This window comes from Chrysochloris asiatica, unplaced genomic scaffold, assembly GCF_000296735.1.
Source record: "Chrysochloris asiatica unplaced genomic scaffold, ChrAsi1.0 scaffold00045, whole genome shotgun sequence".
Classification (NCBI taxonomy): Eukaryota; Metazoa; Chordata; class Mammalia; order Afrosoricida; family Chrysochloridae; genus Chrysochloris; species Chrysochloris asiatica.
Genome location: NW_006408563.1, coordinates 2,004,427 through 2,017,110, shown reverse-complemented (window position 1 = coordinate 2,017,110; position 12,684 = coordinate 2,004,427). Strand labels below are relative to the sequence as shown.

The window sequence follows — 12,684 nt, the reverse complement described above, 5'->3', positions numbered from 1 at the left end:
GAATAAAGATGATCACGGAAGAATTGATGCACTTGAGTTATGGTGTTGGAGAAGAATATTAAAAGTACCATGAATTCCAGATGAACAAACAAATCTTTGTTGGAAGAACAGTCAGAACACCCCTTAGAAATTAGGGTAGTGAGACTTCGTCTTTCAATCTTCAGACATATTATCAAAAGTGACCATCTCCTAGAGAAGGGCACCATGCTTAGTTAAGTGCAGGGTCACCGACAAAGAAGATCCCCAATAAGATGGAGTGGCACACTGGCAGCAGGAATGGCCTCAAACATAATGATTGTGAGGACTGTGCAAGATGAGGCAGTGTTTCGTTCTGTTGTACAAATGTCGCTATGAGTCGGAACCCACTCAAAGGCACCTAACAACAACAAAAATTCATAGTTGTACATTTTAAATCAATAATAATCATTGAACTAAATTTCTAGGACTTCTTTGCCAAAGTACTGAAACCCTATGTCTAGGACTGACCGAGGATCTATTGAGAATAAAGCTCTGTGAGTCAGTTCTTCCACAGCTATCTCTGTCCAAGTTATTACTCTTCATCAGATGCTAAAGCCAGAAAACGTGCAGTTGAGTTACTGCCCTCCTCTGTCTGCCATACCAAATTACTCACCCAGTTCTGACAGTTCTCTCTCCTATAGTTCCCGCATGACTGTTTCTTCCTCTTCATCCTTCTTGCCCCTGCCTGATTTAGATCCTCAACATCTACCCCATGACATGTTGAGGGTCCCTACCTTGTCATGATTGCTTTGGTCTGTTTCCCATGTCTTTCTCTTGACCCTTTATATAGCTCAAGTCATTCACCCATTCTGTCCTTCTACTCCTCTACCTTTGATGGCAGCTACATAGGGAGAGTCAGAAGGGAAGGGAAAGAAAGGGGGCAAAAATCACTTGGTTCCCCACTTAGGTGTGCTCTAAACAAAAAGACCATTAATATTTGTCACTGACGATGAACATTCATATAAATGTTCCCTTTTCATGTATCAATCAAATAAGAAAACCATTCCTACTTTCCTAATCATCTCAAATGTTGTCACTTGTTTGTTGTTAAGTACCATCAAGTCAGTTCCAACTCATAGTGACCCTGTTTAAGGTTCTTAGGAACAATGGTGGGTTTGAACTGCCAACCTGGCGGTTAGCAGTCTAGTGCTGATCCTACAGTGCCACATCAGGACTTCACTAGGGTCACAAAAACAAAACAAAAAAGTACTATTCATGAAACCAAGATAAATGACTCCTCAGAGGTTTTCCCAGATCCTCTATCCAGTCTCTATTAGTTTTCTCTGTGAAGAGCTGGCCTGATGAGCAGACACTGTAAGATTGTTCGCTTACAGGGCATTGACTTCTGGGATGAAGAAAATGATCAGTTGCCCTGCCTTCCAATATTGCATTGTTTATAGATGAATGGTATTTCTACAGAGATGCATTACTTTTTCTTTCTACAAATAAAGATAAGGTTTGAAATTCCCATTTTGCTAAAGTGGTAAACATACTGATTTGAATTCACACGATGGAGACGTTCGTGCACCTTAACTTCAACTGAACAGCATTGAACAAGCACCTTCCTTGTTCAATGCTGCTTCAGCGAAGGATCAGAAAAATGCCCTGGATGTGGTCCCTTGTCCTCAGAGTGTACACACTTAGTGAAGGGGACATATGCAACTACCCACACTGTTGGTGCAAAGCACCCTGAATAGAGGAACACAATGTGATGTGAGTAGAGAAACAAGACACATTAATCTTGATTTGGGGGATTGGGAAGGATTTCCTTGAGCTTCTCCATGAAACAGCTGGCAGGATGGTTGCTCTATTAAAAATATAAGGTACATAAGACATAGAATCAGACTAGGAGGAAGACAATACACTCCATTTGGTGCATGCTGAGTTGGAAGGGGCAGCATGACATCCGGACTTAAAGAGTTCAGCAGAGAGGCCTGGCTTGTAGCTTTGGGGGTGACTGAGCTTACTTAGGAAGCAGGTAAAAACTCAAAGGGAGGAGATGCTTTAGATAGAGCCTACTGAGGCAGAACATCTATATTCTCCTTTCTGTTTTTTTAAAAAAATGATTTTTTAAAAAGTCCTTTGAATAGTTTTCTGCAGACATAAACATTCAGGCTGCACAAGTTTACACACAGTGTTGGTCCACAGAGTGCACGCGATCTACATCCCATGGCTGCCTGGTACCCTAAGATTCAGATCCTAAAGTGCCCCTTTATAGGCTGTTCCTGTGCCCAGATGTTTCTCCCAAATCTGTCTGCCAGGTAACTATTATGCATATGTCAAGACTCCCTGGAGCGTCATTTCCTCTCTGAAGCCTGTCCTGACCTGTTCCTGGCCTAGAAGTGACCTTGCCTTCTCTTTCTTGAAGGAGTCTTAGTGGTGCTGTGGGTTATGCGCTGGGCTTCTAACCACAGGGTTGGTGGTTCAAACATACCAGTCACTCTACATGAGGAAGATGAGGCCATCTGCTCTTGTAAAGAGGTGCAGTCTGGGAAGCCCTAAGGAGCAGTTTCTGTGCTGTCTTTTAAGGTTGTTATGAGTCAGAATCGAATTAGTGGCATGGGTGTTTGGATGGGTTCCCTTCTTGTCTAGGATACTGGGAGACAAGACAAGGATTATTCTGTTTATGTATCTGACTCTGCTTAGATCACTGTACTTTTCAGAAGGCAGAGACCAGGTCTAATGACAGTGTGTGTTCCTAGCACCTTCCCACAAAATATCTAATAGTGTTTGAAATGAATAACTAAGGGAATGGGGAATGAGTGAATTAATTATGGAATTGTCACAGGCCAGACAGTTTACAGATGTTTAGAGCAAGGCAGGTGAGACATAGAGGTAGGAATATAAGGCATCCATGAAGGGTTTTAAATGTCATATGAAAGACAATTTACCTTCACTCAATACTCCTAAAGACACAATCTCCCCAGGTGGTGAGCCATGATACCAGTATTTCAATGTAGTGGCTATACTGTGTGCAGCTAAAATGCCTCTAAATTGTCTTCCTGAGGCCGACAAGCTTTTAAGAATTTTCACAAAATCTTTGTTGATCCACTCACTGTAGGAGAGAAAGAACAAATTTAATCATGCGAAAAGGAATGAAAATGGAAAAGCTGTCTCTCAGACTGATGGAGTTGAATGACAGGAGCCACAGTCACGGTCAGAATAGAAACGGGGCTCTGCACCTCTTCTTCCAGCAACTTCAATCCCAGAAGAACGTTCATTGATAAATAGTGAATTATAGCAGAAACAGTCCCAAAAGCTCACCCTAAAAACATGGTAACATAAATATGTTGTTGTTGTTAAGCGCCATGGAGTCGGATTTGACTCACAGTGACCCTGCACAGGCTTCCAAGAGGAACTGGTGGGTTTGACTTACTAACATTGTGGTTATTAGTCCAGTGCTTATCCTATAGTGCCACAAAGAAAAGTAGTCAAAGTCTGCTTTGAAATGAAAGGAAGAAACGGCTTTCAGTACTAAAGAATTTAGTCCATGTATGTTATATTAGGGGGTGGGAGGAGGTTAAGTCTTGAGATCACACAAATCGAAAAGCGCCCAACAACTCTCCAGGTGGGTTAGAGTTTGAACCTCAGAAAGCAGGTCTGGTGATCTGCTTCCCAAAAGTCACAGCTTTGAAAACCCTATGGAGCAGGTCTACTCTGCACACATGAGGTCACCGTGAGGCAGTATCAACAGGATGGCAACCAACACCAACAAATGTTATCTTAGAACCAGAGAGGATCCTTCGTTTTTAGCAAGTTAATTTTATAAATCATTGAATTGTTCACACTGAGAATTAGGGGATCATCTGAGGTCTAAACTAAGGGAGGAATGTGGCTTAATTAGAGTCCTTAGTGTGCTCACATCAACTCTCCTTTACCCAGGCAGCAGATGCAGGCAAACACGCTCCAGGAGTGGGAACTTGGATGCAGTGCTCCGAAGCATGGATGTAATGCCTATGGTCTGAGGATGGGTAATGGAAAGAAAACGCTCCAGTTGGGAAAGGGTTGCAAAGTTTAGAAACGAGTATACTCCAAAGCTCCCCTCTTCTTCTCCCCTCCTCCTCGGCACCATAATGCTAGTGTCTGTAGTGGTTACGAATCAGGCTGTTAATCTCAAGGTCAGCAGTTCCATGGGAGAAAAATGAGGCTTTCTGCTCCCATAAAGTTTTACAGCTATGAGTGAGAACCGACTCCACAGCACATAACCACCACCACCACCAAAGATTTACAGCCTCGGAAACCCTGTACAGGGTTGCCATGAGTTGGAACTGACTCCACGGCACACAACAACAACAACAAGTGCAGCAGGCACAGCTCCAGGTGCTAACGTGTATGCTGGATCACCCCATTTAACCTTCCCCTCGGATCTTATAAAGGCTCATACTATGCTGCCACTTTCACTCTGTAAGTGAAAAAGCTAAGGCATGGAGAGGTTAAGTAACTTCTCTAAAATCACATAGCTAAAAAGAAGTGGCTACGTGAGAATTCCAACTTAGGTGGTTTGGCCCTAGAGATGGTGCTCTCATTACCTCTTGATTCTCCCTTTCCCGGGACATACACTCAGTATGTTCTGGGCCAGCTCACCAGTTTAGCTCCTAAGACTCCCTTTGCACATGGATTGTAGTGGATAGGCACAGTGGCGGCAGCAATGGACTCAAGTTTCACATCAATTGTGAGGATGAAGCAGGACCGGGCAGTGTTGCATTCTGATGCGCATAGCATCACTAGGAGTCGGAACCCACTCGACAGCACCTAACAACAACTAACAACTTTTAAAGATAATTTTAATGCCATCTGTGAGCTACTTTACAGAAAATCTTGAAATATAAACATCCACAGTTCCAAACTCAAATAAATTAGAGGTGGAGATGGACTAGTTGAAATTCTATAGAGTTCTCTGGGTTTTTTTTTTTTTCAGTAAATAATACAAGGGAATATGAGTATGAATAAAGCAAGCTATTTTTGTACAAAACTTTATAAAAATATTTTAACGGCGATGACAAGTATGACACATGTATTTAGCATTGCTAGTGTACTTCACTTAAAAAGATACTGTACCGATCAAAAATCAAGCTCAAAACAGGGCGGGAGTAGTAAGGGGGTCCCCAGATAGCACTCTCATATCTGTAGATTTTGGCTTTCCTCAGGTCAACATAGTTATTTCCACTAATATTACCCCAAATTATCACATCTTTGATGCCTGTAGAGGAAAAAAAAAATAAACATAATGTGTATATTAATATAAAGAAAATGCCTGGAAGCTTTTTTGTTGAAGATTGATTCTTTTGCTATAAAGTCAATTTTAGTTTATATTCCCTACCAAGTGCCAGATATATGGCTCAGCGCCCTAACAATCAGGGTTTGGCAATCTCCGTAGTGTTTATTAATCGGGCTGCAAACCTCAGGGTCAGCAGTTCGAAACTACCAGCTGTTCCACAAGAGAAAGATGAGGCTTTCTGCTCCCGTAAAGACTCACAGTCTCAGAAACCCTGTACAGGGTCGCTATGAGTCGGAACCACGGCACATAACAACAGCAGTGATGTTCTAAGGGACGGTGGTGGCGCTGTAGAGTAAGAACTGACCTGCTAACCACAAAGTCAGCAGTTCAAAACTATCAGGAGAAAGAGGAGAGTTCCTTCTTCCAGAAAGATTTGCAGCCTCCGAAACCCAATATAGGGTTGCTATGAGTCAGAATTGACTTGATAGTATTTTTGTTTGTTTTAGGTTAGTAAGTGTCTATAGAGGAGCTCTGGTAGCATAGTGGTTACGAATTGGGCTGCTAATCTCACAGTCAGCAGTTCGAAACTACCAGCTGTTCCATGGGAGAAAGATGAGGCTTTCTGCTCCCGTAAAGATTTACAGCCTCGGAGACCCTGTACAGGGTCACTGTGAGTCAGAACTGACTCCACGGCACATAACAACAACAAGTTTCTATAAATGTTTAATCTAAAGTGTAAACAAGTAATTTTATCTAGAGAAGTCTTTTAATTGTACTGGGTCTTACTTTTCTTACCCGATTAGGTCCTTTAAAGAGCTCTGGTAGCCTAGTGGTTACCAATTGGGCTGTGAACCGCAAGGTCAGCAGTTCGAAACTACCAGCTGTTCCGCTGGAGAAAGCTAAGGCTTTCTGCTCCCGTAAAGATTTATTTACAGCCTCGGAAACCCTGTACAGGGTCACTATGGGTTGGAACCAACTCGACGGCACATAACAACAGGTCTGTTGTTGCTATAGTTGTTAAATGCCGTGGAGACGGTTCCAACCCATAGTGACCCTCTATAGGGTTTGAACTGCCGGCCTTGCGGTTTAAACTGACCTTGTAGTACAGCGCATGATCCTGCAGCGCCGTACCAGGACTCCTTTCCAGCTCTAACCGCCATAATTGTGCTAGAAAAATACAGTGTCTAGCAAGAGGATTTTTTTGTGTGTTTTTTTTCCCCCTTCCAACATTTCTTCTCCTTTTCCCTTTAGTTTACTTGTTTGTAAATAACTACTCTTCACCCAGTTTTACTCCATATGTTTTTTGTGGTGCTATCTTCACCACTCCGGTCCGTTAGTAGGGCTGTGGCTTGGGTCTTGTCAATCAATAAAGTCCAGCCTCTGGGCCACAATGACTGATTTGTAGATGGGTGTGTAGTCCAAACCAGGACAATGAGATATTACCCTTTGTGCTTGTACAGAAACCACTGGGAAAGAAAACTCGGTTTCTTCTGGGGTAGCTAAACTATGAGCATACATATGGTCTGGGGGGGGCCAGTGGGCATTGTACCACCGGCTGGAGAGAGACTACCTGGGAATAAAAGTGACACAAAGGAGGGCCGAGCTCTATGATGGGCCAAGAGGGAGTACAAGGAGTAGTGCCAGCATCATTGGAGGCCCAGCTTTCAGCCAGGACGGAAATAAGGACCATTCCCCATAGTTCTCAGTTCTTACACAAAAAAATCTCTCTGTTCCTATAACTTCAGTCCATTTAAGCTGACTTTGTGTCACTTGCAACAAAAAAGAGTCCCAACGAATGCCAACATGTGAGCACCTGCTCTGAGACACAGGGTTATGTGTGAATTAAACTCAGTGGATGTCTGGGACCCTGCTCTTTGTAAAAGGTGGAGACAGTAATGGATTGAATTGTGTCCCCCCCAAAAGGTCTATTGGCATCTTAAGCCCTGAGTCTGTGAATGATCGTGACCTCGCTTGAGGAAATAGGGTTTTTCTTTGCAGATGTTATCAGTGAAGTTATGAGGTCAGACCACAATGGCATGGGTTGTTGTTGTTAAGTGCGGTCAAGTCAGTTCCGACTCACAGCGACCCTAGATAGGGTTTCTGAGAATCAGCTGGTGAGTTTGAACCAAGTGCTTATCCTACAGTGCCACACCAGGACTCCAGTGGGATGGGTAATACTCATCGTCTCCTCTGAGCGGCATCTTATACAGGCTCACAGGGTGAAGAAAGCAGGTGACTACCTGTCCACATACCAAGGAATGCCAGGGAATCCTGAGGCTTCCAGAGACTGAGACAAGCAAGGAAAGGGCTTCCTCTGGAGTCCACAGAGAGAGACACAGCCCCACCAACACCTTGAATTTGGACTTCTAGCCTCCAGAATTATAAGAAAATAAATTTGCTTTTAAAGCTACCCGCTGTGAGGTATCTGCAGCACAGCATCACTAAGAGACCAAGATGCACTGCACACCATCATGTTCACCTCTGCCTATGTTGTGCCCGGCTTTCTCCTTCCTGCTCCACTGACAGGTCTGTCCCTAGAATGCCTCATTGTCCTTTACCTGACTTTCCTCCATTTTCCCTCCTCATCCTGCTTCTCACATGCTTATTGACTCTGAGTTGAGCAGGACATCAGATTTTATGCTACCAGCAGACGCTTAAGGAGGCAGCTTTCCAGATGAAAGTCCCTTGTCCCTCACTTTGTTTTCAATTTTGTATCACACTCTCTTCTTGACACTTTTCATTGGTGTGACCTGGACCTTTTGTGGTAAATCAATGTCTACACATGCACATACAAGGTTGACAACAGAAACACAATGAGTAGAAAATGTTTTCGTTTCCTATGGAATAAATTCAGCATCGATTTGGCTGAGTTTTGAGCTGACCCTGGCAGTAAGATACTGGGAATGTAGACTCAAGAATTCAAGAATGATGATTTCTAGGATTTCACACAAAGAAATGCAGCACCTAGCTCGGGTATCTTAGTGGGTGTCTTAGCGATTTAATGCTGCTATAACAGAGATACCAAAAGTAGATGACTTTAACAACCCCAAATTTAGTCTCATGCAGATGAGGAGGCTAGAAGTCCAAATTGAGAGCATCGGATATTTTGAAGGCTTTCTCTTTGTTGGTTCTGGGGAAAGGTCCTTGTTTCCTTTCAGCATTGGCAGCCCCAGAAATCCTTGAAGATCTCCGTACACCTTGGCATCAGTTTTCCCTCCACAGTGCAGGGACCCCAGGTGCAAAGACACATTCCGCTCCTGGCTCTTCTGTCTTGGTGGTAGTAAGTCTCCCTTTCTCTACTTAAGTCTCTCTCCTTTTATCTCTTGCAAAATAAAAGGTGCTGCATGTCACACCCTTGCGAATTACCTATCAATTGGATTAAGGTGGTAGTGGAATTTAGGGTGGTGCCTGCTCCCATAAAGATTTCCAGTCTCGAAAACCCTAAGTGACTGTTCAACTCTGTCCTATAGGGTGGCTATGAGGAGTTATCAACTCCATGCAGTCCTGGTGTGGCACTGTAGGATAAGCACTAGACCACAAGTTCATTTGAGTCACACAGTTGGCAGTTCAAACTCACCAGCGGCTCCTCAGAAACCCTATACGTGGTTGCTGTGAGTCAGAACTGACTTGATAGCACTTCACAACAACATGGCATCCTTAGTCCTCTGACTGTAAGGATCACAGAGGGTTTTGGGTTCTTCTTAGCTGCTTTGAGACCATGTTGTTTAAAAGACCACCACCAGGAGTCCACTCACCTGCAGGAACTGTTTTCAGTTTTCTGGCCAGCACAGCTTTAGCTTGCCCTTCCACCCCCAGTGCTACCGCAATGATGTTGTGTGCAATGCTTGGGGCATATCTTATAAGCAAGGCCGTTTTAAGATTCACAAAGGTTTTTCCTCCCACAATAACTCTGACGGATTCGTGGGCATTTTTCTCAATCAAGTATCCGTAGAGCCTGCAGAGAGGAACCTTGCTTCGCATGCAGTCTTCCAGGCTGAACACCTCCTGGTCAGTGACGTCGTCCAGGATGATGACCACGTGGGCCCGGTCGAAGGCCTTCTCCACTTCAGTGCAGATGGTGATGCTCTGGAGGAGGGGTGACACCAGGTCCTGGGTCTCCAGTAGAATGGTGGAGAGGTGGTTTTCATGCTTGCTGTCTAATAGAATTATGCTAATTTCCGTGTGTATCCCAAACACCTCACCACTTGTCAAGACGGGAATCAGGTTGTAGCAGGCAGGAGCCGAGGCACTGGTGGAAAAGTGAACCTGAATTATGGATATGAGGAACGCTTCATCTCCCTTAGATCTTTATTCTTAATTATAGTTTGCACATTAATTAGGGGAAGGGTTTAAATGGGCATTCCCAGCTACAGAGACACTGTTAAGGCTAGAAAGAAAACAAGAGAACAGAAAAATCCTCATTGCTAACTCCTTGCTTTGATCATTTGAAAGCCATCCCTGAATAAGAAGTGCATCTGCTTACTATGAGTTTTAAATAAAATAGAATTTCCCATTGCTGAAAGTAAAATTCCAGAGCAGTGTCATTTTGTGCTAATTACACATTTACATGTCTTCTTAAAAAGATAAAGAAATAACGAGTTTCAATAAACCATAGCTCCTTTCTAAAAAAAAACAAAAACTTATACCCTTATCAGAAGAGTAAAGGCATTTTTTAGAAATAGTTATCTACTCCAAATCATTAGCCCTGCCTTCAGATAATAATCCTTACAATGATGCATATTGATCAAGATGTCTATGGATCGATGCAAGCTGTGTGTGTTTTTTCCTTAGCCACAATTTAGTATGTCTCAGGTGTGGCACTGTAGGATAAAGTACTGGTCCACAAGGTTGGTTTGAACTGCAACAGCTTAACAACAACAACTGGGTATTGTAGCTGCGATTGACACCTGAGAGCTGTATGACCTCCTGTGGGCATTTATGGTTTTCATAGTGGGGTTAGGAAAGGGTTCAATTTGTACTATTTTAATTATTTTTAAAAACACCAAAAGCTGATGTTGTGCTTGTTTTAAGTGCCATCCAGTCAGTGCCGACTCATAGGGACCCTGTATAGGGTTTCCAAGGAGTGCCTGCTATGCTAGAACCGCTGACCTTGTGGTTAGCAGTCCAGTGCTGACCCTACCACGCCACATCAGGACTTTATTGATTAAATCTGAGTGATAGCTTCATGGATGCTTATTACATCATTCTCCATTCTTTTCTGTATTTGGAATGCTGCATAAGTCATTTTTAAATGAGTACATATGATGACATACCTACATATAATGAGAAAGGCCACTACTAGTCTGTCAGTTTGTCATACTGTGGTGGCTTGCGTGTTGCTGTGGTTCTGGAAGTTATGCCACCAATATTTTGATTAAAAGCAGGATCATCCATGGTGGACACATTTAGGCTGAACTTCCCGACTAAGACAGATACAGAAGAAGGAGAGGAAGACTACTTCTGAATGTTTTGTTGTTGTTGTTGTTGTTATGTGCCATCGAGTCGGTTCCGACCCATAGCGACCGCCACTGAAAATCTTATGAGTAGAAGTGTAACACTGTTGGGCAGCATGAGAATATTGAATATTGAAACACGATAAAGAGCTCCAGAATATTGTCAGATAAAGTGCTGGAAGATGAGCCCCTCAACTTGGAAGGCATTGAAAATACGACTGGGGAAGAGCTGCCTCCTCAAAGTAGAGTTGACGGTGATGACACGAATGGAGTCAAGCCTTCTGGACCTTCATTTGCTGCTGGATCACAACTCAAATTGAAGAGAAACAGCTGTAAACATCTATTAATAATTGGAACAGGAAACGTATAATGTATGAATTTAGGAAAATTGGAAGCAGTCAACAATGAGATGGAACACATAAATATTGATATCCTAAGCATTAGTGAGTTGAAATGGACTGGCATTGGCCATTCTGAATCTGACAATTACATGGTTTACTTACTATCCCAGGATGACAAATTAAGGAGGAATGATATTGCATTCTTCATCAAAAAGAACATTTTAAGATCTCTCTTGAAGTATACTGTTGTCTGTGATAGGATAATATGCAGACGCTTACAATGAAGACCAGTGAATACCACTATTATTCAAAATTATGCACCAACCACTGGAGCCAGTCAGCATGAAACTGAAAAATTCTACCAATTTCTCCGGTCAAGCATGCAATCAAATGTATTGATAAAACCGTTGATTGGAATGCAAAAGTGGGAAACAAAGACGAAGGATCAATAGCTGGAAAATATGGCCTTGGTGATAGAAATGATGCTGGATAGATACAACTTTACAAGACCAATGACTTCTTTATTCCAAATAACTTTTTAAAACAACATAAAAGATGATTACACACATGGACTACACCAGATGGCATACAGAGAAATCAAATTAACTGCATTTATGGAAAGAGATGGTAGAAAAGCTCCATATCATCAGCCAAAACATGACCAGGGCAGAATGAGGAGCAAACCATCAATCGCTTATATGCAAGTTCAGGCTGAAGCTGAAGAAAATTAAAACAAGTCCATGAGAGCCAAAATATGACCTTGAACATATCCCACCAGAGATTATCTCAATAACAGATCTGATGCATTAGACACTAATGACTGAAAACCAGAGGAGTCATTGATGACATCAAGAACATCACACAGAAAGAAAGCAAAAGGCCATTAAGAAGACAAGGAAGAAAGAAGAGGCCAAAATGGATGTCAGAAGAGATTCTGAATCTTGCTCTCCAGTATGGCGGTGGGGTGGTGGTGGTGGTGGTGGAGTGCCATTGAGTCAGTTCTGACTCACAGCATTCCTGCATAGGGTTTCCAAGGTTGTACATTTTTAAGGGAGCAGAAGGTCTTATCTTTCTACTTTGGAACAGCTGGTAGTTTCAAACTGCTGACCTTGAGGTTAGCAGCCCCACTTGTAACTACTACGCTATCAGATGGAAGGAATTAGGAGGTAAAAGAGCTGAACAGAAAATTTGAAAGGGTAGCTTGAAAAGACAAAGGTAAATATTATAATGAAATGTGTAAAGATCTGGAGTTAGAAAACTAAAAGGGAAGAACACGCTCAGCATTCCTCAAGCTGACAAAACTGAGCGAAAAAAAAATGCAAGCCTTGAGTTGAAATATTGAAGGATTCTTTGGGCAAAATATTGAATGATTCAGAAAACATCAAAAGAAGATGAAAAGTATACACAGAGTCATTGTGCCAAAAAGAAATGGTCGATGTTCAACCATTTCAAGAGGCAGCATATGATCAAGAGCCAACGATGCTGAAGGAAGAAGTCCAAGGTGCACTGAAGGCCTTGGCAAATGGGAATTGATATAATACAATCTGAAATCTTTCAACAAACTGATACAGTACTGAAGGCACTCACTCATCTATGCCAGGTAATTTGGAAGGCAGCTATTTGGCCAACTGATTGAAAGAGATCCATATTTGTG

At 42.6% G+C, this 12,684-nt stretch overlaps 1 protein-coding gene across 1 annotated transcript in view; it reads right to left on the bottom strand.

The window, feature by feature from the left end:
* Nucleotides 1-12,684, bottom strand: part of MDH1B (malate dehydrogenase 1B, NAD (soluble)) — a 35,553-nt gene that overhangs the window by 15,854 nt on the left and 7,015 nt on the right. The window contains exons 5-7 of the mRNA XM_006862019.1: nucleotides 8,992-9,485; nucleotides 5,077-5,218; nucleotides 2,910-3,073 (exon numbers count right to left, since the gene is read on the bottom strand). Of these exons, the coding sequence (XP_006862081.1) occupies nucleotides 2,910-3,073; nucleotides 5,077-5,218; nucleotides 8,992-9,485 (800 nt within the window). The remainder of the gene's footprint in view (nucleotides 1-2,909; nucleotides 3,074-5,076; nucleotides 5,219-8,991; nucleotides 9,486-12,684) is intronic.